Below are 27,690 nucleotides of genomic sequence, written 5' to 3'. Positions count from 1 at the left end.
GTCTGGCTGAATTTCCCCAAGTATTGACTTGTTGGATCTTCTTGCTGTCCAATGAACTCTTAACACTTTCTTCCAGCAACCAAGTTCAAAGACGTTGATTCTTCTATATTCAGCCTTACTAATAATCCAGCTCTCACAGCCATACATCACAACTGGAAATACTATAGACTGGACTCTACTGTTCTTGGTAGACAACGTTATATCTCTGCGTTTAAGTATTTTTTCTAAATTCCCATTGCTGCCCTCCCCAGAAGTAAGCGTTGTTTAATATTGTGGTTGCATTTACCATCTATAGAAATCTTTGAATTGAAGAAGACAAAATCTGCCACTGCTTCCACTTCCTTTCCATTGATTACCACAGAGTTAACAGGATTGGCTGGTTTTCTTAATATTGAGCAGAAAGCCAGCTTTCCACTTTCTTCTTTCACTTTGCTTAGAAGCTTCCTCAGATCCTCCTCACTTTCAGTGATTAGAATAGTATCACCTGCATATCTGAAGTTGTTAATATTCTTTCTGGTAATTTTGACTGCAACATTTTGAGTCCTCTCGACCAGCATTCCTCATATGTTCAGCATATAGATTAAATAAGCAGGGTGACAATATGCAGCCTGGTCATACTCCTTTCCAAATCTTGAACCAGTTTGTTGTTCTGTGTCGTTCTAACTGTTGCTTCTTGATCTTTGTACAAGTTTCTCATAAGGCAGAACAGATGTCCAGGTATTCCCATTTCTTTAAGGATTTGCCATAGTTTATTATGGACCACACTGCTGAAGGCTTTAGAGTAGTCAATAAAACATAGATAAATACTTTTCTGAAATTCTCGCGATTTCTCCATCATCCAGCGTAGGTTAGCAATTTGGTCTCTGGTGCCTCTGCCTCTTCTAAAAGCAGCTTCTATCTGGCAGTTCCTGTTCCATATATTGCTAGGGTCTTGCTTGCACAATCTTTAGCATTACCTTCTAGCACGTGAAAACTTTCGGTAATTTGAACAATACTTTACATTTCCATTCTTGGGTATTGGGATAAAAACAGATCTTAATCCAGCCTAAAAGTCATTGTTGTTTATATTTTCCCAGATCTGCTGGAAAATTGCATGCAACACATATACAGCATCACCTTTTAGAATTTTCAACAATTTTACAGAAATCCTGTCACATCCTGCAGCCTTATTATTGGCAATGTTTTCTATCACCCATTCGACTTCACTTTCCAGAATGTCTGGCTCTAGATCGATGAGGGAGTCATTGCAGGTGTCTTCACTGTTGGATCTTTCTGCAATTCTTCTGTGTGTTCCTGCCATCTCCCTTTGATGTCCTTTGCTTCTGTAAGGTCCTTCCCTTCTTTGTCTTTTCCTACGCTCATTTTACATGAAATTTTCCTTTGATTTCTCTAATCTTCTGCAACAGATCTCTTCTTTTTTTCCAATTCTTTTGGCTTCTTCAGCTTCAGTGCATCGCTCCTTTAAGTAAGTTTCCTTATATTTCCTTGCTATCTTCTTGAAATTTGTGTTCAGTTGGAGGTCTTTGTACCAATCTCCATTTACTCCCTGGAATGTCGGAGAGTGAGCAGTGACCTTACAAAAGTGTTTTAAATTTGAAGGACAGAGTAACTGAATCATACTTTTTTATTTGTGTAATTCAGGTCATTGCCAGCAGGTGGGACATTCTTCCACCCGGACATCAGACAAGCAGACGGTAATCAACCAACGACAGAGTCAGAATGGACACAGGTATGCTCACTGGCCTCTTTCTCATTAAAACTCTGTCATCATGGTACACGTGAAGTCAAATCATCAATAATTCAGAGGGATAAACTTGGGCGATAAAGGGGCGGAGAGAAAGTACCATCAAACGGGGTCATTGTTCCAACTGGTAAAGCATCCATGAGCACTGGAACAATTCACCAGCTCCAGCGCAGGGACCTAACAAGGGGAATGGTCGAATCACTCCCCTCACCACACAAATCTTCACCTGAGTGAAAGGAGAAGGAGCCCCTGAATAAGGTAGGAGTGGGTAACACTCAGACAGGAATATAACAGCGGGCAATGTAACAGTTGAGGGAACAGACAGAATTTCCATCAGCATTTGGTACGACCTGATGTGGGAAATGCCTCCGACAGCCGTTGAGAGAAACAGAAGTTGTTTTCTGTTTGGAAGGGCAATGGTGAATTCTCCCCAAATTAACGGGTTGTTGCACAATGGAGGTGAGGGGAGTTCCCGGTGTCTGTTTTCTGTGGCCGAGTTATAGAACGTTATATTGAGGGAGGACGGGCTGGGTGCAGGAGACAGTGAACAAGAGAAATTGTACACAGGGAATCGGGGGGGGGGGGCTACTGAAGCAATGAATTGACCTTGGCGAATAGGATTAAAGTAAAACAAAATGATAAGTGGAGAGGGCACCGTACAAAATGCTGGAGGAACTCAGCATGTCAGGAAGCACCTATAGAGAAAAAATAACCTTCAACGTTTCGGGCTGAGAATCTGTAAATTGATTTCAAAGTCGTCTTGGGTACATAAAATGGAGTCAGCACTAGAGGAGCGTTGTTCTGGCTGAAGGTCTGTGACCAGTAGTGTCCGCAAGGATCACTGTTTCGCCATGCGTCGTGTGTGTGAATCAAATAGGTTAATCATATGATATACTGGGTGGACTTATTCATTGATTTACAGAGTTGGCGGAGTTGAGTAAATTTGGGACTGTTGTCAAAGTGTTCAGCATCCAGTTAAAAATAGGAACAGAGAGTCACCAAGTACAGATAATTCAGGCAAATGTGAGAAGTTGCATTTTGGGAGGTCAAATTCGCGAGCAATGTGCACAGTGAATGTTGGGACTGATAATAAGATTGATGTACTGTGGGGTCTTGTGATGGATGTGCACAGCTCCCTGAAGGTGGCAACACAATTGGTAGTGTGCTAACGATGAGTTGAGGTATTTGTTAATGTTAGACTGTAACTGGATACACGTTGGTTAAGAGACAATTTCAGTATTGTGCACAAATCGAGAATGATGTGGAGGGTCTGTAGAGGGTGCAGACGAGTTTCACCACAAAAACCTGAGGTAACAGGTTTAAGTTTAGATGGTAAAGTTTAAAGGGGATTTAGGATGCATGTTTTCCACAGAGAGTGATCGGTGTCTGGAATGAGCTGCCGAGGGAGGGACTGGAAACAGATACTCAGCATCATCTGAGAGGCGTTTGAACTCATGAGTAGGCTGGGAATGGAGGGATATTGATCATGTTCCTGAAGATGGGATTGGTTTAAATTGGCATCTTGTCTGCATACGCATGGTACATCTACTATTTTATGTTCTATGACCGACTACAGATCTGAACTCCGCCATCTCTGCCTTCCTGTCAAATTGTGAGGATCACCAACTGTTCCGGTTGACGAGATTCTACAAGGAGCGACTGGAGCAGGCGATTGAGGAGGGTGTGGAGGGAGTCGGCTTCATGTTAATGGGCGAGGATCACTTCACCGGGCCAGAGTATCACGTAAGTGGAAGGGACATAGACTGAGTGTAGATTCTACTGAATCAATCACAGACCGACAGAACCGGTGTAACGGCACCTCTGGGCAGTGAAAATCCTGCAATGCTTGTGGTGAACATCAAGAAAAGAGTTTTCATCTGCGGAAACCCTGAACTTTCATTAACCAATACAAGCCTCTCTCCAGTTTTCTGATCACATTCATTTATAGACAGATTAGGATACAGGCAATGATTTACTGGTGAATTTAGTGATGTGACACTTGACGGACATTGCAAGTGGACAGAGAACCACTCTATACCACTCAGTCTGACATCACATCATGTTCCCAATGTTCAACCTTAGTGGCCATTCACCAATCTGTGTTCTTCTCATGACCCACGAGTTTCCCACAAATCAAATATATAGTGACTTATTTCTCAGCTCATTCTCAGTCTACCTTCAACCCTATTTTCAACTCAGGCAACACTGACTCGTCTCTCATTTGAACTGCTGACTCTTATTTTGATCAATATCCCAACATGCCTCATGTTTCTGTTACCTTCTGTTCCTTGTGACTTCCAATTTGAGTTTGTAATTACCACAGCATATACTGTTAACATGGGAAGTGCAACGTTAGTGCCACTGAAAATATTCCAAACATCTACAGCTAACATAGAATTACAAGGAAACAGCTTTCCAATGGTCCTCGTGCTACTGGAGTGCATTCACCTATTGCCACCCAGAATGAATATTAGTGAAGAGCCAGACACCATACTGAACACGACATTCCACGTGAGGCAGCTGACAATTTCAGTCCAAACTTCTTACTCAACATTACCACCAGTTGGTTTTGGTCTGTCACACACGCACAATAGTCCTGAGTTTGCTGGCTGCTCCTCACTGCCAGTTTCCAGCTGTTGGCTGGCACTGGACCCCTCATGGAGCCTGGCAGTGAAGTGTGAAGCTGCTGCGGTTCACCAGGGATTACCCTGGCGAACATCAACAGTGACCCGGCCATAGTTTCACCTAGTCATAGTCATCAAACCCTACAGTACAGCAACAGGCTCTTCTGTCCATCTCGTCCACACCCACCTATTATCTGCTTAGTCCCATTGATCTGAACCCGGACTGGAGACGTCCATAACTCCCCCATTGAATAAACTTATCCAAACTGATCTTAAATAATCAACTCGAATGTACATCGACTAATTAAGATGGCAGCACGTTCCGCGCACTTCAGCAATCTCTGAGTGAACAAGTTCCCCCTCATATTTCCTTTCACCTGTCATCGTTACCCTATGATCTCTAATTCCAGTCCCACCCAACCTCAGTAATAAATGCATTTTCGCACTAACTCTCTCTATAACTTTTATTAACGTGTATACCTCTTTCACATCTCTCATGGTCCTCCTACACTCTATGGAATAATGTCCTAGCCTATTCACACTTCCTCTATATCTCAGATCCTCAACTCCTGGTAACAATCTGTATTTTATTCTGCATTCGTTCAATCTTATTGATATCCTTCCGGGAGGCAGGTGTACACATTAGTTCAAATTAGCCTCTGCAACGTCAACTTTGACATAATATCCCAACTTCTGTATTCAATATTTTGATTCATGAAGCCCCATGTCCGAAAAGCTTTACAACGCCATCTACCTTCGATAACACTTACAAGAAATTTTGGATCTGTATCACTTTGCACGATCTCATCACACTTCCTACTCTTGTCATTGGTACCAACGTGGACCAAGACCTGCTCATCCTGCCCTTAAGAAACTTTCAGAGTCGATACGAGATATTACTGACCTTGGCAAGACACCATCCAAAAATCCTGTTCTCGTAAATAGAATCTCCAGTCTGTTCTCCTGACCATTGAATTCCCCCTGTCAGTGCAGATCAGCAATTCTCATCCCTTCTGAGTCACAAAGCCAAACTCAGAGCCAGAGGCATAATCACCTTGGCTTTCCTCTGCGAGACCATACCCCGAAACAAAAAGCCGTATACTTGTTACAAGGAGTTTCCTGTAGAGGCTGCCTGTTCCCTTCCCCCTCCTGACAGTCACCCAGTTTCCTGTGTCCTGCGCCTTGGGTATAGCTCCCTCCCTGTAAAGTCTGTCAGTCAACCTCTCAGTCTCCCGAGTGATCCCGGGTTTATCCAGCTCCAGCTCCAATTCCTCAGCACAGTCTGTAAGAAGCTGCAGCTGGATGAAATTCCCGAAGGTACAGTTGTCAGGGACACTGGAGGTCTCCCTGACTTGCCGCACCCAGTAGGAAGAGCATCCCACTATGCTGTCTGGCATTCCCACTGTTCTAACAGTGAAACAGAGAAGGGAAATATTACCCAAGATCTACCTAAATCCTCCGCCTCTCCTCACTGAACCCTCGCTGACACAAAGCCTCAATAACCTACCTATCTCTGGCTCACTCACACTATGTCTGCTCCTTTTAAACCTTGCCAAGTGGATAAGTACCCCGCAATCTGTGGCGTTCAGAAAGTCATCACTGGCCACGCTAACTTCTTTTAAATTCTTTTTCCTGCTACGAACAATTGCTGTCAGTGATCTGTGACGAGCAGAATGTGCCGGGTCAGTCCATGTTCAGGGTAGATTTGAACCCATCCCTCCGCTCCTCAATATATTCCCCATTGTTCATTACAGAGCGTGACTGACCTCGCGGAGAAGGGAAAACGAGCGGGCGCTTCCAAACTCCTCCTGGATCTGGTGATGGAGAAGGGCTCCGGGGCCCGGAGGGTGATGTGGGAATCCTTTGTGAAACTACATCACCATTTACCGAAGCTGAGCAGAATATTGAATGAAATACGGGAACGAGGTACGGTGAACAATACACTGTGTGCTACAGATGTAAATGCTGATGAATTTACAGTATTACACAGAACAGACTTCATGCAGGTTAATCTGTTTCAACAGGTGACGGCCAATTCGCCTACATGGACACCGAGCGGGGTTTATCTGAAGTGCCCCCGCATCTGGAAGGTAAGCGATGGAATGGAAACCTTAAAGTCTTTATTTGACTCTGAGAGTCTGAATACGTCTCTTTAGAGGCCTGTTTCGAGACTGTCAGAGTCTGGGAGACAGGTTTTTGTTTTTATTTTACACTGAGAGTCTGAATACATCTCTTTAGAGGCCTGTTTAGAGATGGTCAGAGTCTGGGAGACAGGTTTTTGTTGTTATTTCACTTTTAGAGATGGTCAGAGTCTGGGAGACAAGTTTTTGTTGTTATTTCACACTGTGAGTCTGAATACGTCTCTTTAGAGGCCTGTTTTGAGACTGTCAGAGTCTGGGAGACAGGTTTTTGCTGTTATTTCACTCTGAGAGTCTGAATACGTCTCTTTAGAGGCCTGTTTAGAGACTGTCAGAGTCTGGGAGACAGGTTTTTGTTGCTGTGGCTGGAGAACAGGAAGCAATTTGCATTTGCCACAACACCCGGCACCTTCCCGATCTCGGGATCTGTACCCGGAGGCCTCTGTGAGTTTGATAAACAGACATTCCCGTCGGCCTCTGTCCTGTTGCAATCGCTGTACCTACCTCTCCACCTATCTTTGTATCATCCACAAACTTTGCCACAAATACATTTATTCCATCATCTAAATAATTGACAAACAATCTGAAAAGCAGCGGTCCCAATACTGATCCCTGAGAAACACCACCAATCACTGGCAGCCAATCAGAAAAAGGCCCCTTTTATTCCCACTCGCTGTCTGCTGCCTGTCAGCAATTCCGCTCCACGTGCCAGTATCTTTCCAGTGACATCATAGATTTTTATCTGCTTAAGCAGGTTCGTGTGCGGCACCTTATCAAATGCTTTCTGAAAATCCAAGTAAATGGCATCCAATGACTCTCCTTTGTCCAGCCTGCTTCTTACTTCCACCGTGAAATCTAACAGAACCATTGCTAACTTATTTTGTCATTAGTCTCAAAGTACCTCGAAACCTCAACCTTAATTAAAGACTTCAACTCTTTCCAATCGCCGAGTTTTAGCTATCTGGCCTATAATTTTCCTTCTTTTGCCTTTCCCCCTTTTAAAGACTAGAGTGACAATAGCAATGTTCCAGTCCTCCGGGACCATGCCCGAATCAAGTGATTCTTCAAAGATCATGAACAATCCATCCGTCATCTCTTCAGCAACCTCTCTCGGATCTCTGGGATGCAGTCCATCTGGCCCAGGTGACTTTGCACCTTAAGGGCTTTCAGTATGCCGAGAACTTTTTTCTTTTGTAATAGCAATGGCACTCACTCCTACTTCCTGTCACTCGCAGACCACTGCATGCTGCTAGCATCTTCCACAGTGAAGATATATGCAAAGTACACATTAAGCTATTCTGACATTTGTTTGTCCACTATTACTGTCACACCAACATCATTTTCCAGTGTTCCAGTATCAACTCTCACCTCCCTTTTACTCTTCATATAACTGAAAAAAGTGTTTATTATCCTGTTTTATATTATTGGCTTTTCTGCCCTCACATTTCATCTTTTCCCTTCTTATCGCTTTTTTAGTTGCCTTTTGTTGGATTTTAAAAGTTTTCTATTCATCCAACTTTCCCTCACTTTTGTTATCTTGCATGGCCTTTCCTCGGCTTTTATGCAATCCTTAACTTCCTTTGTCAACCATGTTTGCCGACACGTGACACTTGAGAACTTCTTCCTCCGTGGGCCATACCTATCCTGCAACTTGAGACCTATTCCCAGAAGCGTCAACCATCTCTGCTCTGCCGTCATCCCCACTGGTATCCTTCTCCAATCTACCTGGGAAAGCTTCCCTCTCGTGCCTCTGTAATTCACTTTATTCCAAAGCGATACTGATACCATAAGTTATGCTTCTCCAATCTACCTGGGAAAGCTTCCCTCTCGTGCCTCTGTAATTCACTTTATTCCATAGTGATACTGATACCATAAGTTATGCTTCTCCCTCTCAAACTGCAGTATGAATTCACTCATATTATGATCACTAGCAGTTGAGGGCTCTTTTACGTTAAGCTCCCTTATAAGATCCGAGCTATTACATAACACCCAATCAAAGACAGAATTTTCCTGAGTAGTTTCAAAAAAACTAGTTTGTTTGATTTTCGAATTCCCCGTGCATATTGAAATATGTCATCACCTTGATGACACGCCTTTCCCAGCTCCCTTTGCAATCTCAACCCCACACCTTCGCTACTATTTGCAGGCCAATATAAGATTCCCATAAAGCTTTTTTTAACCCCTGTAGTTTCTTATCTCCACCCACAAAGATTCAACATTCTCTAACCCTATGTAACCTCTTTAACAAGATGTGATTCCATCTTGAACCAACACGGCCACACCACCACCGCCTATGCCTTCCTGCCTGTCCTTTCGATAAGACGTAAATCTTTTAACGTTAAGCTCCCAGCTATGGTCTTCTTTCAACCACGACATGGTGATGCCCACAACATCATACCGACCAATCTCTAATTGCGCCAAAAGTTCGTCCACCTTATTCTCAATGTTGCGTGCATTTAAATACAAAGCGTTTAGTCCTGCATCTCCGCCCTTTTGAATGTTGTCGATGTGGTACAACTTAACAGTTTGCTCTGTCTGTATTTGAACCCAGTCATTGGCTTGTCCTTCCTTACATTCATGTTAAACCCATCATCTACTTGTCAAACTGCTGGTTCATCCACAGCTTTATCGTCCTAGTTCCAGTCCCCCTGCCAAAACACTCCCAACAGCTCCAGTAAATCTGCCCGTAAGAATATTGGTCCTCATCGGATTCACGTGCAATCCGTGCCTTTTGTACAGGTCCTACCTACCCCGGAAGTGGTCCCAATTATCCAGAAATCTGAATCCCTGCCCCCTGCTCCAAATGCTCTGCCACACATTTCTCTGCCACCTCATTCTATTCCTATTGCCACTGTCGGGTGGCACAGGCAGCAATCCTGAGATCTCTGCTTTTGAGGTCCTGCTCCTCAGCTTTTTTCCTAACCCCCTGTGTTCGGTTTTCCAGACCTCCTCCCTTTGCTTTTCCTATGTCGTTGTTACCAATGTTTGTCACGACTTCTGGCTGCTCAACCTCCCTTCTCAGGATATTGTGGACGCGTCCAGAAACATTTCGGACAATGGCACCTGAGAGGCAAAGTACCATCAGTGTGCACAGAATCGCCTACCTGTCCTCCTGACTTTAGAGTTCCCTATTACCGCTGCCATCCTCTTCAGCTTCCTGCTCTTCCGCACATCATCGGGGAATTGCCTGGGTTCATGTACCAGCTCCTCGGAGAATAAGAGACTGTAGACCAGTGCGGGGTGTGTTACATCGTGACTGGCTCAGCCTGGAAAAGGAAACTGAAATTATGTTCCTTTTCTGTGACTCAGTACTGACAGCTTCATCCTAAAGGAGTGTCAAGAACATGGGGTCCATTGTGAGAGAAGTAAAAGTCAGTAGAGTAAGTAAATGCCCCCCTCACCCCCCACTGTTACCCTCTGCAGGATTGCACAGTTCAGCAGAAGCTGAGCAGTGAAAGCAGTGAAACCACCCGCTCCACATAACACTCTCCTCTCCAGAATCACGTGTGCACTTGGTGCTCGCTGGAACACCGGGGAATCTGAAAACTACCAACAGAGGGGAGAGTGGAGCCTTTAACAGCGGATCTGAATCAGAGCAGAAATATTTCTGGGCCATCGTTCATTTTCAGACACTGTAATCTCTGATCACCCGATTTCACACAAACAGTGTTTTTAACGAGTATTTTTTTTATTAAAGAAAATATGTTGTGAGCTCCATGTTCATCAGATCAGGCATTGACAACCGATTTCTGTCCGTCATAAGATGTTCGAAGGAAACACATGGAGACTCTGCGGGCACAAACTGAAAAACTGAGAGTGAACACGATCCTGATGAGGGAGAAGGTGAAGGTTTTCCAGCTGGTTGATCGATACGCTGAGCTCACGGTCATTTCTACTGTTCGAGATCGGAGACTGGTGGAACATGAACTGCTGGCAAGAGGCAGAGACCTCGAGGAGTGGAGAGAAAAAGATCTCCGTGGTAAGCTGGAAAAAATCCGGACTGATCAGTTATTCAAGAAGAGCTTTCTTCAAAAATTGGAAAGATATTTCTTTGGAAACAAATCCGGGATGTCCGCAGCAGTGGCCGGAGTCCCGGGGATCGGGAAAACAACAATGGTACAAAAGATTGTTTACGACTGGGCCACGGGGAAGATATACCAACAATTCCAGTTTGTCTTCAGTTTCAAATTCCGGGATTTAAACACCATTAACTGCAGAATAAACCTGAAAGAACTGATTCTGCATCATTACCCCTACTTTGGGAATATCCTGGGAGAGATCTGGAAACAGACAGAGGGACTGCTGTTCGTATTCGATGGTTTGGATGAATTCAAGCACAAAATCGATTTTGCTGACAGTCGGAGAGATACAGAACCCAAGCACCAGTGCCCAGATCCCGAGTGGTGGTGTGAGGTTTCTGACATTGTGTACAGTTTAATCCAGGGCAAGCTGCTCCCAGGGTGTTCAGTGCTGGTGACCACCCGTCCCTCTGCGTTACATTTATTGGAAAAGGCAGACATCAGTGTCTGGGCTGAAATCCTGGGATTTGTTGGTGAGGAACGGAAGGAATATTTCATCAGGTATTTTGAAGATCAGACAGTGGCGGAAGCTGTTTTCAAACACGTGAAGGAGAATGAGATCCTGTACACCATGAGCTACAACCCCTCCTATTGCTGGATCCTTGCTCTGGCACTGGGACCCTTCTTCACACAAAGAGTCAGGGACCCGCAGCGAGTTCCCAAGACCATCACTCAACTGTACTCCTACTATATTTACCACATCCTGAAAAACCATGGCCGTGAGATTGAGAGCCCCCGTGATGTGTTACTCAGGGTTGGTCAGATGGCCTTCAGAGGAGTGTTCGAGAAGAAGATTGTGTTTACAGATGGAGATTTGATCAACTACAATCTGCAGCCTTCGCAGTTCCTGTCCGGGTTCCTGATGGAACTTTTGGAGAGAGAGGATTCAGCCCGGAGTGTGGTGTACACATTCCCACACCTCACCATCCAAGAGTTTGTAGCTGCAGTCGCACAATTCCTGAATCCACATCCCGGGGATATCCTGAAATTCCTCACTGAAGCCCACAGCACGACAGATGGGCGATTTGAGGTATTTCTCCGTTTCGTTGCTGGTCTCTCCTCCCCAATGACAGCTCGGGGCCTGGAGGAGTTTCTGGGTCCATTTCCTCATCAAACGACCTGCCGGGTGATTGACTGGGTGAAGGAGGAGGTTAAACGCCGGAGTGGAAACACGTGGAGTGAAGCTGGTAAAAGGAGCCTCCTGAACACATTTCACTACCTGTTTGAATCTCAGAATCGTGGACTGGCTCAGGCCGCACTGGGATCTGTGGAAACACTTTCATTCAGTGAAATGACACTGACCCCGATTGACTGCGCGGTCCTGTCTCATGTCATCGGACTCTGTGATACAATAAAACACCTCGACCTGACTCTCTGCCACATTCAGCGTGAAGGAATCCAGCGGCTGGGACCCGGGCTGCACAAGTGCCAGGAGTTGAGGTAACTTGATTTATCTCTCACTCTGAACTGTGAAACTGTCTCATTGTGTTGTTTCAATGTAAAGGAATTTCGGTAAATTTGTAGTAAATCAGATTGTGAAGAATTCTGACAAATGCCCAGGGGATCGGTCAGTAATTCCCCAAGGACGGGAGGGTTCTGTGGTTCTTTGTGAAGGGATGTTGGAGACTTCATCAGATCAGTGAACAATGGCCATTGGTTTAATGGTAGTAAATCACAGGAATGGCCGTGTTTCTCACTGCCTGTGACACGTCCATTGATATTGTTCCTTCTCACTGTCACTGTCACCCAGACCGACTCTGACTGCAGCAGGTGGGTCAGAGATTCAGACCCCCTTCCCGGTGAGGGACAAGAGACCGTCAGCAGACTGTCCGAGTGAGAAGGAAAGAAATACCATTGTGAGATTGTCCTCCCCTGCCCTTCCCCGTGTGTGACTTTGCTCACTTCCAGATACGCAAAGAGCGAGGGCACATCTCCTCTGGGCCTCTGTTCAGACCCAACACACACGTACAAAAAAATTCTGCATCCTCTCGTCTTGTAGCATTATCGTTTACCCTTGGAATCCTCCTGTGGGACATCTCATCCCAATTCCTCGTCTATTCTTTGGCATCTCGCCCCCATCCCCAGTCCTCCTGTGGGATCTCTATTACTCTTTCCTCATCCTCCTGTGGGATGTCTTTTCCACACAAGCCCCCCCCCCCCCCCTTCCTGTGAGATCTCTCTTCCCCATCCCCCTTCCCCGTGTGGGATCTCTCCTCCCCATCCCTCTTCCTCCTGTGGGATCTCTCTTCCCCATCTCCCTTTCACCTATGAGATCGTTCTTCCACATCCCCCTTCCTTCTATGGATTTCTCTTCCCCATCCCTTCCTGCTGTTGAAACTCGCTTCCCCATACCCTTTCCTCCTGTGGGATCTCTCTCCCCCATGGACTTCTTCCTGTCGGATCTCTCTTTGGCATGCCCCATTGTCCTGTGGTATTTCTCTTCCACCTTCCCCCTTCCTCCTGTGAGATTTCTCTTCCCAATCCCACATCCTCCTGTGGGAACTCTCTTTCACATCCCTCCTCCTCCTGGCCGATCTCTCAACCCCTTCCCCCTTCATCCTGTTTAATCTCTCTCTATATCCCCTTCCTCCTGTGGGCTCTCTTCCCCATCCCCCTTCCTCCTGTGGGATTTCTCTTCCCCATCCCCCTTCCTCCTTTGGGATCTCTCTTCCCCATCCCCATCCCACCTTCACCTGTGGGAACTCTCTTCCCCATAGAATCATAAAATCATAGAACACTACAGCACAGAAAACAAGTCATTCGGTCCTTCTAGTCTGTACCAAAACCTTATTCCGCTAGTCCCATTGAGCTGGACCCAGTCCATAACCCTCCAGTCCTCTCCCATCCATGTATCTATCCAACTTATTCTTAAAGCTTAAGAGTGAGTCCACATTTTCCATATCAGATGGCAGCTCGTTCCACACTCTCACCACCCTCTGAGTGAAGAAGTTCCTCCTAATGCTCCCCCTAAACCTTTCCCCTTTCACACTGAAGACATGTCTTCTCATTTTTATCTCTCCTAATCTATGCCTATTCGCATTTACCCTGTCTATACCCTCATAATTTTGTAAACCTCTATCAAATCTCCCCTCATTCTTCTACGCTCCAAGGAATAAAGTCCTAACCTGTTCAATTTTTCCCTGTAACTCAACTCCTGAAGACCAAGCAACATCCTAGTAAATCTTCTCTGCACTTTTTCAAACTTACTGATATCCTTCCTATAGTTAGGTGATCAGAACTGCACAGAATACTCCAAATTTGGCCTCACCAATGTCTTATACAACCTCACCATAATATTCCAACTCCTATACTCAATACTTTGATTTATGAATGACAGGATGCCAAAAGCCTTCTTTACAACACTGTCTACCTGTGACGCCACTTTCAGGGACTTGCGTATCTAAAACCCAGATCACTCTGTTCCTCCACACTCTTCAGTGCCCTACCGTTTATCGTGTTTGTCATACCTTGATTTGTCCTTCCAAAATGGAACACCTCACACTTGTCTGCATTAAATTCCATCTGCCATTTTCTGGCCCATTCTTCCAGTTGGTCCAGATCCCTCTGCAAGCTTTGAAAGCCTTCCTCGCTGTCCACAACGCCTCTATCTTAGTGTCATCCACAAACCTGCTGATCCAATTTATCACATTATCATCTACATCATTGATATAGACAACAAACAACAATGGTCCCAGCACAGATCCCTGAGACACACCACTAGTCACAGGTCTCCGTCTGAGAAGCAATCATCCACTACCACTCTCTGTCTTCTCCCACCCAGCCAATTCAAATCCAGTTTACAACATCTCCATGGATACCTAGTGTCTAGACCTTTAGAACTAACCTCTTATGTGGGACCTTGTCAAAGGCCTTACAAAAGTCAATGTAGACAACATCCACAGCCTTTCCTTCATATGCATTCTTGGTAACCTCCTCGAAAAACACTACAAGATTCATTAAACATGATCTACCACACGCAAAGCCAAGCTGACTATCTTTAATCAGCCCTTGGCTGTCCAAATCCTTGTATATCCGATCTCTCAGAACACCTTCCAATAATTTACCTACTACTGATGTCAGGCTCACTGGCCTGTAATTACCTGGTTTACTTTTGGAGCCTTTTTCAAACAACGGAACAACATGAGCTACCCTCCAATCCTCCGGCACTGCACCCGTGGCTGAGGACATTTTAAATATTTCTGCCAGGGCCCCTGCAATTTCTACACTAGTCTCTCTCGAGGTCAGAGAAAAAATCATGTCAGGCCCGGAGATTTATCTACCTTTATAAGGCAGCAAGGAGGTCCTCCTCTTTCATCTCTATATGTTCCATGACACTACTGTTTGTTTGCCTTAATTCCATATCCGCTATGCCAGTTTCCTGAGTAAACACTGACGCAAAAAACTGTTTAAGATCTCCCCCATCTCGTGAGGCTCCACACACAGACGACCACTCTGATCTTCTAGGGGACCAATTTTGTCCTTTACTATCCTTTTACTCTCAATATACTTGTAGAAACCCTTTGGGTTTACCTTCACATTATCTGCCAAAGCAACCTCATGTCTTCTTTTTGCCTTCCTGATTTCCTTCCTTAGTATTCCCTTACATTTTCTATACTCTTCAAGTACCTCATTTGTCCCTTGTTGCCTATACCTGCTAAACACCTACTTAACCAGATCACCAATATCACTTGTAAACCAAGGTTCCCTATCCCTGTTAACTTTGCCTTTAATGCTGGCAGGAACATGCAAACTCTGCACTCTCAAAATTTCACCCTTGAAGGCGTTCCACTTACTAAACACATCCTTGCCAGAAAAAAACTTAACCCAATCCACTCTTCCCATATCCTCTCTCTTTTCCACAAAATTGGTCCTTCTCCAATTCAGAACCTTAACTGGTGGATGAGTCCTATCCTTATCCATAATTATCTTGAAATTAATGACATTATGGTCACTGGACCCAAAATGTTCGCTTACACATACTTCTGTCACCTGACCTGTCTGATTCCCTAATAGGGGATCAGGTACTGCACACTCTCTCTCATTGGTACCTCAATATATTGATTTAGAAAACTTTCCTGAACACATTTGACAAACTCCACGCCATCTAACCCTTTCTCAGAGTGGGCGTCCCCGTCAATATGTGGAAAGTTAAAATCCCCTACGATTACAACTTTCTGTTTCTTACATTGGTCTGCTATCTCTCTACAGATTTGCTCCTCCGATTCTCTGTGACTATTGGGCGGTCTATAATACAACCCTATTCGTGTGGTCGCACCTTTCCCGTTCCTCAGCTCCACCAATATGGCCTCTGTAGACGAGCCCTCTGGGCTGTCCCGTCTACGCACAGCTGTGATATTCTCCCTGACTGGTAATGCCACTTCTCCCCCTTTCATCCCTCCGCCCCATCACCTCTAAAACAACGGAAACCCAGAACATGAAGCTGCCAGTCCTGCCCCTCTTGCAAACCAAGTCTTACTAATAGCAATAATGTTGATATCATTATCGTGCCAATCCACGCACTAAACTCATCTGCCTTACCTACAATACTCCTTGCATCAAAATAGATGCACCTGAGAACATTTCTATCACGTACAAACCATTGATATCTGTCTATACAAGCAGTCCTCGCATGACCCTTATCCTCCTCCACCTCACTATCTGCTCTAACACTCTGGTTCCCCTGCCCCTGCAAACTAGTTTAAAACCCCCGGAGCAGAACTTACTAACCTACCGGCAAGGATGTTAGTCCCCTCCAGTTCAGGTGCAAACTGTCCAATTCGAACAGGTCACACTTCCCCTGGAAGAAAGCCCAATTGTCCAGAAACATGAACCCCTCCCTCATGCACCATCCCCTCAGCCACGTATTTAGCTGCATTATCTTCCTATTTCTAGCCTCACTAGCACGGGGCATGGGTAGCAATCCACCTGTGGGATCTCACTTTCCCATCCCCCTTTCATCCTCTGGGCTCTCTGTTCCCACTCCACCTTCCTTCCAACTGTTGGATCTCTCCTCAGCATCCACCTTCCTCCTGTGGGATCTCTCATCCCCATCCCCCTTCCTGCCGTGGGATCTCTCTTCCCCATACAGCTACCTCCTGTGGGATCTCTCTCCCCCATCCCGCTTCCTCCTGTGGGATCTCTCTCCCCCATCCCCCTTCCTCCTGTGGGATCTCTCTCCCCCATCGACTTCTTCCTGTCGGATCTCTCTTTGGCATGCCCCATTGTCCTGTGGAATTTCACTTCCCCAACCCCCTTCCTCCTGTGAGATTTCTCTTCCCAATCCCACATCCTCCTGTGGGAACTCTCTTCCACATCCCTCCACCTCCTGGCCAATCTCTCAACCCCTTCCCGCTTCATCCTGTTTAATCTCTCTCTATATCCCCTTCCTCCTGTGGGATCTCTCTTCCCCATCCCCCTTCCTCCTGTGGGATCTCTCTACCCCACCCCCCTTCCTCCTGTGGGATCTCTCTTCCCCATCCCCCTTCCTCCTGTGGGATCTGTCTTCCCCATGCCTCATCCTGCTTGTGGGATCTCTCTTCCACACTCCCATGCCGCCTGTGGAATCTCCCTTCCCCATCCCTCTTCCTGCTGTGAGATCTCTCTACCCATCTCCCTTCCTCCTGTGGGCTCTCTGTTCCCTATACACCTTCCTCCTGTGGGATCTCTCATCACCAGCTCCCTTCCTCCTGATGAATCTCTCTTCCCCATCCCCATTCCTACAGTGGAATCTCTCTTCTCCACCCCCCATGCTCCTGTGGGATCTCTCTTCCGCATCCCCTTTCACCCTCTGGGGCCTCTGTTCCCATCCCACTTCCATCTGTTGGATCTGTCTTCCCCAACTCCCTTCCTCCTGTGGGATTTAAACTCCCCACCCCTTTCTTCCTGTGGGATCTCTCTTCAATATCCCATTTCCTACAGTGGGATCTCTCTTCCCCATCCACCTGACCCCCGTGGGGGCTCTGTTTCCATCCCTCCACTTCTTACGGGATCTTTCTTCGCCATTTCCCTTCCTCCTATACATCTCTCTTCCCCATTCCCCATCCTCTTGTGGGATCCCTCTTCCCCATCCCCCTTCGTTTTGTGGGATCTCTCTTCCCAATCCCCTACATTGGATGGGATCTCTCTTCCCTGTCCCCCTTCCTCCCGTGGCATTTATTTTCCCCATCACTCTTCCTCCTATGGGATCTCTCCTACTCATCCCCCAACCTCCTGTATGATCTCGCTTCCCCACCCACTTCCTCCTGTCTCATCTCTCGTCCCCATGCCTGATCATCCTATGGGATCTGTATTCCCCATTCCCATTCCTTCTGTGGGATCTATTGTCACCACCTCCCTTCCTTCCGAGGGATTGCTCTTCCCCATCCCACTTCCTCCTGTGGGTCATCATAAGATAGATAGATAGATAGATAGATAGATAGATACTTTATTCATCCCCAAGGGGAAATTCAATGTTCCTCCAGTATGATATCACATAAACACAAGACAGACCAAGACTAACTGACCAAAAAACCACATAATTATAACATACAGTTACAACAGTGCAAAGCAATACCATAATTTGATAAGAGCAGACCATGGGCACGGTAAAAAAAAGTCTCAAAGTCCCAGATAGCCCATCATCTCACGCAGATGGCAGAAGGAAGAAACCTCCAACGTGGCAAAACTTCCCGATGCAGCCTCTGGAAGCACCCGAGCACAGCCAACTGTGAGTCCGTCCGAAAACTTCCGACAACTTCGTGCCTCCGACCAGCCTCCGACACCGAGCACCGAGCACCATCTCTGCCGAGTGCTTCAACCCCGGCTCCGGCCACCAAGCAACAGGCAAAGCCGAGGATTCGGGGCCTTCCTCTCTGGAGATCTCTCCGATCGCTCAGTAGCAGCGTCAGCAGCACAGGCATGTCAGAAGTTTCGCCAGATGTTCCTCCGTGCTTCACACATCCGTCTCAATCAAATCAGGATTGTGCACGGCCCCTACTTACAGATAACGGATATTCCTTACTGGAGTGGCCGCTGCGCCCTGCGTCGTCGCGCTGCCCCCTCTTCCTGTGGGATCTGTCTTGTCCCTCCACATGTATCTCTCTTCCCCATCCCACATCCTCCTGTCAGATCTCTCTTCCCCATTCTCCTTCCAACTGTGGGATATCTCCTCCCCACCATCTTTCTTCCTAGGGATATACCTTCCCCAATCCCCTTACTTCTGTGGGATCTCTATTCCCCATCCCCTTCCACCTGTGCACTCTCTGCTCCCCATCAACATCCTGCTGTGGGATCTCTCTTCCCCATCCCCCATCCACCTGTGGGATCTTCCTTCCTCATCCCCCTTCCTCCTGTGGGATCTCTTTTCCGCATCCCCCTTCATCCTCTGGGATCTCTTTTCCCCATCCCCCTTCCTCCTGTGGGATCTCTCTTCCCCGTCCTGCTTCCTCCTGTGGGATCTCTCTTCCCCAACCCCCTTCCTCCTGAGGGATGTCTCTTCCCCATCCCCCATCCACCTGTGGGATCTTCCTTCCTCATCCCCCTTCCTCCTGTGAGATCTCTTTTCCCCATCCCCCTTCCTCCTCTGGGAACTCTCTTCCCCATCGCCTTCCTCCTGTGGGATCGCTTTTCCCCATCCCCCTTCCTCCTGTGGGATCTCTCTGCCCCATCCCCCTTCCTCCTGTGGGATCTCTTTTCCCCATTCCCTTACTCCTGTAGGGCCTTGTTTCGAATACCTGCCACTTCCTGTCGGATCTCTATTTGGCATGCCCCATTGTCATGTGGAATTTCACTTCCCCAACCCCCTTCCTCCTGTGAGATTTCTCTTCCCAATCCCACATCCTCCTGTGGGAACTCTCTTCCACATCCCTCCACCTCCTGGCCAATCTCTCAACCCCTTCCCGCTTCATCCTGTTTAATCTCTCTCTATATCCCCTTCCTCCTGTGGGATCTCTCTTCCCCATCCCCCTTCCTCCTGTGGGGTCTCTCTTCCCCATCCCCCTTCCTCCTGTGGGATCTCTCTTCCCCTTCCCCCTTCCTCCTGTGGGATCTCTCTTCCCCATCCCCCTTCCTCCAGTGGGATCGCTTTTCCCCATCCCCCTTCCTCCGGTGGGATCTCTCTTCCCCATCCCCCTTCCTCCGGTGGGATCTCTCTTCCCCATCCCCCTTCCTCCTGTGGGATCTCTCTTCCCCATCCCCCTTCCTCCGGTGGGATCGCTTTTCCCCAACCCCCTTCCTCCTGTGGGGTCTCTCTTCCCCATCCCCCTTCCTCCGGTGGGATCTCTCTTCCCCATCCCCCTTCCTCCGGTGGGATCTCTCTTCCCCATCCCCCTTCCTCCTGTGGGATCTCTCATCCCCATCCCCCTTCCTGCCGTGGGATCTCTCGTCCCCATCCCCCTTCCTCCTGTGGGATCTGTCTTCCCCATGCCTCATCCTGCTTGTGGGATCTCTCTTCCACACTCCCATGCCGCCTGTGGAATCTCCCTTCCCCATCCCTCTTCCTGCTGTGAGATATCTCTACCCAACTCCCTTCCTCCTGTGGGCTCTCTGTTCCCTATACACCTTCCTCCTGTGGGATCTCTCTTTGGCATGCCCCATTGTCCTGTGGAATTTCACTTCCCCAACCCCCTTCCTCCTGTGAGATTTCTCTTCCCAATCCCACATCCTCCTGTGGGAACTCTCTTCCACATCCCTCCTCCTCCTGGCAAATCTCTCAACCCCTTCCCGCTTCATCCTGTTTAATCTCTCTCTATATCCCCTTCCTCCTGTGGGATCTCTCTTCCCCATCCCCCTTCCTCCTGTGGGATCTCTCTTCCCCATCCCCCTTCCTCCTGTGGGATCTCTCTTCCCCATCCCCCTTCCTCCTGTGGGATCTCTCTTCCCCATCCCCCTTCCTCCGGTGGGATCGCTTTTCCCCATCCCCCTTCCTCCGGTGGGATCTCTCTTCCCCATCCCCCTTCTTCCGGTGGGATCGCTTTTCCCCATCCCCCTTCTTCCAGTGGGATCTCTCTTCCCCATCCCCCTTCCTCTGGTGGGATCTCTCTTCCCCATCCCCCTTCTCCTAGTGTGATCTCTCTTCCCCACTCCTCTTCCTCCTGTGGTTCCTCTGTTCCATGTCCCCACTTCCTGAGGTATCTCTCCTACTCATCCGCCATCCACCTGTATGATCTCTCTTCCACGTCCCCCCCCTTCCTATCAGATCTCTCTTGCCCATGCTCCTTCCTCCTGTGGGATTTATCTTCCCCACTCCCTTTCTTCCTGTGGGATCTCTATTCACCATCCCTTTAGCTCGGTTGGGTCTATTTCACTGTGTCCCATTGACATTTCTGCATTTCTGTCAGGAACATTTTGTTTAGCCATCTGGAAATGAGAGAGAATATGTGGAGTTTTCAGGGTCACACCGACAGACTAAATTACCGACATTTGGTGAATATGCTGGAGCTGGTCAGTGAGGGACATTGATAGTGATGGGAACTCCGATCAGTGATTTACTGAAGAGTTTAATGTTTCCTGAAATATCCAAGTGAGAGAAATTCCCCCAAACCCACAGTTTGAATCACTTTGTTCATCAATCTGTCTGTTTGTGTTTAGACTTGGGTGGAATGAACTGGGAGATTCAGGAGTGAAACTGGTGTCTGTGGCTCTGAGGAACCCGGAGTGTAAAATACAGAAACTGGGGTAAGTACCAGACTGAGGGAGATTGTGTTTACAGTCACTGGGTGTCTGACACTGAACATTAATGTGATCAGTAGAAACAAAGAAACATAGAAAACATACAGGACAATACAGGCCCTTCAGCCTACAAAGTTGTGCTGAACATGTTTCTACCTTAGAATTACCTCGGTTTTACCCATATCACTCCATGTTTCTAAGCTCCATGTAGCCTTCCTGGAGTTTAAAGATCCGATCGTTTCCGCCTCCACCACCGCCGCCAGCAGCCCATTCCACGCACTCACCACTCTCTGTGTACAAAAACTTACCCCTGACATTGCCTCTGTACCTACTTCCAAGCACCTTAAAACTATGCCCTCTCATGCTAGCCATTTCAGCCCTGGGGAAAAGCCTCTGACTATCTACATGATCAATGCCTCTCATTATCATGTACATCTCTACCAAATCACCTCTCATCCTCCGTCACTCCAAGACAAAAGGCCGAGTTCACCCAACCTATTCTCATAAGGCATGCACCACAATCCAGGCAACATCCTTGTAAATCTCCTCTGCACCCTTTCTATGGTTTCCACGTCCTTCCTATAGTGAGGCGACCAGAATTGAGCACAGTACTCCAAGTAGGGTCTGACCAGGGTCCTGTATAGCTGCAACATATAACCATATAACAATTACAGCACGGAAACAGGCCATCTTGGCCCTTCTAGTCCGTGCCGAACGCTTACTCTCACCTAGTCCCACTGACCGGCACTCAGCCCATAACCCTCCATTCCTTTCCTGTCCATATACCTATCCAATTTTACTTTAAATGACAATACCCAACCTGCCTCTACCACTTCTACTGGAAGCTCGCTCCACACAGCTACCACTCTCTGAGTAAAGAAATTCCCCCTCGTGTTACCCTTAAACTTTTGCCCCCTAACTCTCAAATCATGTCCTTTTGTTTGAATCTCCCCTACTCTCAATGGAAAAAGTCTATCCACGTCAACTCGATCTATCCCCCCTCATAATCTCTCAACTGTTAAACATTACCTCTCGATTCTTAAACTCAATCCCACGACTGATGAAGGCCAATACACTGTACGCCCTTTTAACTACAGAGTCAACCTGCATAGCATCTTTGAGTGTCCTATGTACTCGGACCCCAAGATCCCTCTGATCCTCCACACTGCTAAGAGTCTTACCATTAATACTATATTCTGCCATCATATTTGACCTACCAAAGTAAACTACTTCACACTTATTTGGGTTGAACACCATCTGCCACTTCTCAGCCCAGTTTTGCATCCTATCAATGTCCCATTGTAAACTCTGACAGTCCTCCACACTATCCACAACACCCCCAAGCTTTGTGTCATCATCATATTTACTAACCCTACCCTCCACTTCCTCATCCAGGTCATTTATAAAAATCACAAAGACTTGGGGTCCCAGACCAGATCCCTGAGGCACTCCACTGGTCACCGGCCTCCATGCAGAATATGACCCATCTACAACCACTCTTTGCCTTCTGTGGGCAAGCCAGTTCTGGATCCACAAAGCAATGTCCCCTTGGATCCCATGCCTCCTCACTTTCTCAAAAAGTCTTGCATGGTGTACCTTATCAAATGCCTTGCTGAAATCAACATACACTGCATCTTCTTCCTTCCTTCATCAATGTGTTTAGTCACATCCTCAACAAAATTCAATCAGGCTCGTAAGGCACAACCTGCCTTTGACAAAGCCATGCTGTCTATTCCTAATCATATTTTGACTCTCCAGATGTTCATAAATCCTACCTCTCAGGATCTTCTCCAACAACTTACCAACCACTGAAGTAAGACTCACTGGTCTATAATTTCCTGGCCTAACCCTACTCCCTTTCTTGAATAAGTGAACGAGATTCGCAACCCTCCAATCCTCCGGAAACTCTCATGTCCTCATTGATGATGCAAAGATCATCGCCAGAGGCTCAGCAATCTCTTCCCTCGCTTCCAACAGTCGCCTGGTGTACACCTTTTCCGGTCGCGGTGACTTATCCAACTTGATGCTTTCCAAAAGCTCCACCACATATTTCTTAATATCTACATTCTCAAGCTTTTCAGTCCACTGCAAGTCATCCCTACAATTGCCAAGATCCTTTTCCGTCATGAATACTGAAGCAAATGGTTCATTAAATATCTCCGGTATTTCCTCCGGTTCAATACGCTCTTTTCCATTGTCATACTTGATTCGTCCTATTCTGTCACGTCTTATCCTCTTGCTCTTCACATACTTGCAGAATGCTTTAGGGTTTTCCTTAATCCTGTCCGCCAAGGCCTTCTCATGGCCCCTTCTAGCTCTCCTGATTTCATTCTTAAGCTCCTTCCTGCCAGCCTTATAATCTTCCAGATTCATATCACTACCTCGTTTTTGAACCTTTTGTAAGCTCTTCTTTTCTTCTTGACTAGATTTACAACAGCCTTTGTACATCACAGATCTTGTCCCCTACCATCCTTTCCATGTCTCATTGGAACGCACCTTCTCAGAACCCCATGTAAATATCCCTTGAACATTTTCTACATTGCTTCGGTACTATTCTCTGACAACATCTGTTTCCAATTCATGCTTACAAGTTCCAACCTGATAGCCCCATAGTTCCCCTTACTCCAATTAAAGGTTTCCCTAACTTAACTGACCCATACCTCTCTAAAGGTGTGGTAAAAGAGACAAAATTGTGATCACTATCTCCAAAATGCTCTCCCACTGAGAGACCTGACACCTGACCAGGTTCATTTCCCAATAGCAGATCAAGTACAACCTCTCCTCTTGTAGGCTTATCTACATATTGTGTCAGAAAACCTTCCTGAACACACCTAACAAACTCCACTCCATCTAAACCCCTCACTCTAGGGAGATACCAATCAATATTTGGGAAATTAAAATCTCACACCTCAACAACCCTGTTATTAAAACTCCTTTCCAGAATCTGTCTCCCTATCTGCTCCTCGATGTCCCTGTTACTGTTGGGTGGTCTATACAAAACACCCAGTAGTGTTATTGACCCCTTCCTGTTCCTAACTTCCACCCAGAGATGCCGTAGTGTCCTCCTTTTCTGTAGCCGTGACACTATCTCTGATCAACAGTGCCACGTCCCCACCTCTTTTGCCTCCCTCCCTGTCCTTTCTGAAACAATTAAATTCTGGCACTCGAAGTAACCATTCCTGCCCCTGCACCATCCTAGTCTCTGTAATGGCCACAACATCATATCTCCGAGAGCTGATCCACGCTCTAAGCTCATCCGCTTTATTCATCATACTCCTTGCATTAAAATAGACACATCTCAAACCATCGGACTGAGTGCCTCCTTCTCTATCACCTGCGTATCCTCCCTTTCACACTGTCTCCAAATTCTCTCTATTTGTGAGCCAACCTCCCTCTCCTCCATCACATCAATTTGGTTCCCTCCCCGCAGCAATTCTAGTTTATACTCTCCCCAGTATCCTTAGCAAACCTTGCTGTCAGGATATTGGTGCCCCGGGATTCAAGTGCAACCCATCATTTTTGCACAGGTCACACCTGCTCCAAAAGAGGTCCCAATGATCCAGAAACCTGAATCCCTGCCTCCTGCTCCAATCCCTCAGCCACGCGTTTATCCTCCACCTCATCCTATTCCTATTCTCACTGTCACGTGGCACAGGCAGTAATTCCAAGATCACTACCTCTGAGGTCCTGCTTCTCAACTTCCTTCCTAACTCCCTGTAGTCTACTTTCAGGACCTCTTCCCTTTTCCTACCTATGTCACTGGTACCAATATGTACCACGACCTCTGGCTGTTCTCCCTCCCACTGCAGGATATCTTGGAAGTGATCAGAAACATCCCAGACCCTGGCACCTATGAGGCAAACTACCATCCGAGTTTCCTTCCTGCCACCACAGAATCATTTGTCTGATCCCCTAACTATAGTCCCCTATCTCTGCTGCCTTCCTCTTCCTTTCCCTGCCCTCCTGAGCCACAGGGCCAGACTCTGTGCCAGAGGCACTGACACTGATGCTCCCCAACCCGTAGGCCACCCCCCTCCGGCAGTACTCGAACAGGGGTATTTATTGTCAAGGGGTACAGCCACAGGGGTACTCTCTAGTATCTGCTTATTGCCCTTCCCTCTCCTGACTGTGACCCACTTCCTCAGTCTCCCGTGGCCCCGGTGTGACCACCTGCCTGTAACTCCTCTCTATCACCTCCTCGCACTCCCTGACCAGACGAAGGTCATCGAGCTGCATCTCCAGTTCCCTAACTCGGTCCCTAAGGAGCTGCAGCTCGACACAACGGGTGCAGATGTTGCCGTCCAGGAGGCTGGAAGTCAACAGGATCTCCCACATCTGACACCGAATACGGAAAACCAGCCTCACACACATACTCTCTGTCTGTATTGTAAACAGATAACCTACCTCGCCTCGACCCTTTATCGCCGAAGCCCCGTCGATCCAAAGCCTTCCTACTCTGTCTCCCGCTCCTCTGACGCTCGCACTGTAAATCTGTCTTCATTTTAAACTCTTCTCGCTCTTCTCACTGGCCGACTTGCACAGTCGTGCTGAAGAAAAATAATCAGTAATTGTGTTACTGATAAACACTGGGGATTTGTACCGTCTCCTGTCTCTCTGTGTCCTTCACCCTCACTCTCTCTCATCTCCAGGCTGAACAATGTCGGTCTCACAGATTCTGGTGCCGAGGATCTCGTCTCCGCTCTCAGTACAAACCCATCACTGACGGAGCTGGACCTGAGTTATAATAAACTGGGAGATTCAGGAGTGAAACTGGTGTCTGTGGCTCTGAGGAACCCGGAGTGTAAAATACAGAAACTGGTGTAAGTACCAGACTGTGGGAGATTGTGTTTACAGTCACTGGGTGTCTGACACTGAACATTAATGTGATCAGTAATTGTGTTACTGATAAACACTGGGGATTTGTACCGTCTCCTGTCTCTCTCTGTGTCCTTCACCCTCACTCTCTCTCATCTCCAGGCTGGACAATGTCGGTCTCACAGATTCTGGTGCCGAGGATCTCGCCTCCGCTCTCAGTACAAACCCATCACTGACGGTGCTGGACCTCAGTGATAATAAACTGGGAGATTCAGGAGTGAAACTGGTGTCTGCGGCTCTGAGGAACCCGGAGTGTAAAATACAGAAACTGGGGTAAGTACCAGACTGAGGGAGATTGTGTTTACAGTCACTGGGTGTCTGACACTGAACATTAATGTGATCAGTAATTGTGTTACTGATAAACACTGGGGATTTGTACCGTCTCCTGTCTCTCTGTGTCCTTCACCCTCACTCTCTCTCATCTCCAGGCTGGGGAAAGTCGGTCTCACAGATTCTGGTGCCGAGGATCTCCTCTCCGCTCTCAGTACAAACCCATCACTGACGGGGCTGGACCTGACATCAAACTCTCTGACAGACCGATCTGCCCCCGCTCTCCGCCGCCTCATACTGACCCTCCCGAGTCTGAAGTGGATCCAGTGAGTGTTTGTGTTAATGTTCAATGTGATAAAATATCAGCGGATCCGCGGGTTTTCTGGTGATATTTGTCTGTGAGTGTTGTTGAAACATTAACCCCGGTCCCCTGTTACTGACACTGTAGTGTAATCTGTTTATTTCATCTTTATTCTCCCATCTGTTTCAGGCTGTGGGGGAATCGGTTCAGTGAGACCGGGGGGAAGGAACTGAGATCTCTGCAGGAACTCAGACCCGGACTGACAGTGTATCTGTGAACATCTGAATGTGTGAACATCCCCGCCCAATCGGTTCAGTCGGACCGGGAGGAAGGAACTGAGATCTCTGCAGGAACTCAGACCCGGACTGAGAGTGTATCTGTGAACATCTGAATGTGTGAACATCTCCGCCCGCGGGATGGGGACATTTGGCCGACTCCCCGCCCTCCCCTTTAACTCCCGCCCTTACCTTTAACGGCCGCGCGCCGGGGCTGACTCCCAACGGTTTTAACGGAACCGGCTCGGGCCCCGCGCTGTGTGCGTCGCTCGCAGCGGTCCCGCAGTGACGTGTTTCCGCCGGAAGTGCGTGTGGGAGACTCCCCGGGGAATTACCCGGACAGGAAGAGCCCTGGGGTCCGGGGCTCAGTCTGGGACACCGGTGTCCCGGGGTGGGGGGATGATCCCGGGAGAGAATCCTTTTGCTCCCTTTGCTGAGGACGGTGCATTCGGTAGTCTGGCCGATATAATGATGTTAAATTGACAAAGAGAGAGAGAGAGAGAGAGAGAGAGGCAGGTGAGGAGACAGAGGGGTGGAGGGAGAGTGGGAAGAAGAGAGAGAGAGAGAAGCCTGAAGGGGAGAGAGAGAAGGGCGAAGGAGAGAAAGAGAGGCTGGGACGGGGGGGAGGGATACGGAGGCAGGGAACTGCAAACTCACCGTGGATTTGTTTGGAGACTTGTGAACAGCCTTGATTAACATCCCGGCCACAGTGGACTGAAGTGTGATTTTATAATCAT

At 47.5% G+C, this 27,690-nt stretch overlaps 1 protein-coding gene across 1 annotated transcript in view; it reads left to right on the top strand.

Annotated features, from left to right (window-relative positions):
• Positions 1–27,257, top strand: part of LOC140723447 (NACHT, LRR and PYD domains-containing protein 3-like) — a 32,310-nt gene extending 5,053 nt beyond the window's left edge. Inside the window, exons 2-11 of the mRNA XM_073038025.1 lie at positions 1,642–1,729; positions 3,321–3,487; positions 6,123–6,294; positions 6,393–6,458; positions 10,270–12,025; positions 21,152–21,238; positions 25,882–26,052; positions 26,210–26,380; positions 26,536–26,703; positions 26,868–27,257. Of these exons, the coding sequence (XP_072894126.1) occupies positions 1,720–1,729; positions 3,321–3,487; positions 6,123–6,294; positions 6,393–6,458; positions 10,270–12,025; positions 21,152–21,238; positions 25,882–26,052; positions 26,210–26,380; positions 26,536–26,703; positions 26,868–26,955 (2,856 nt within the window). The 5' untranslated portion in view covers positions 1,642–1,719 and the 3' untranslated portion in view covers positions 26,956–27,257. The remainder of the gene's footprint in view (positions 1–1,641; positions 1,730–3,320; positions 3,488–6,122; positions 6,295–6,392; positions 6,459–10,269; positions 12,026–21,151; positions 21,239–25,881; positions 26,053–26,209; positions 26,381–26,535; positions 26,704–26,867) is intronic.
• Positions 27,258–27,690: the final 433 nt, after the last annotated feature.

The sequence above is a fragment of the Hemitrygon akajei genome, unplaced genomic scaffold, assembly GCF_048418815.1.
Source record: "Hemitrygon akajei unplaced genomic scaffold, sHemAka1.3 Scf000113, whole genome shotgun sequence".
Taxonomy (NCBI): domain Eukaryota; kingdom Metazoa; phylum Chordata; class Chondrichthyes; order Myliobatiformes; family Dasyatidae; genus Hemitrygon; species Hemitrygon akajei.
This window is presented reverse-complemented; position numbering and strand designations above follow the sequence as displayed.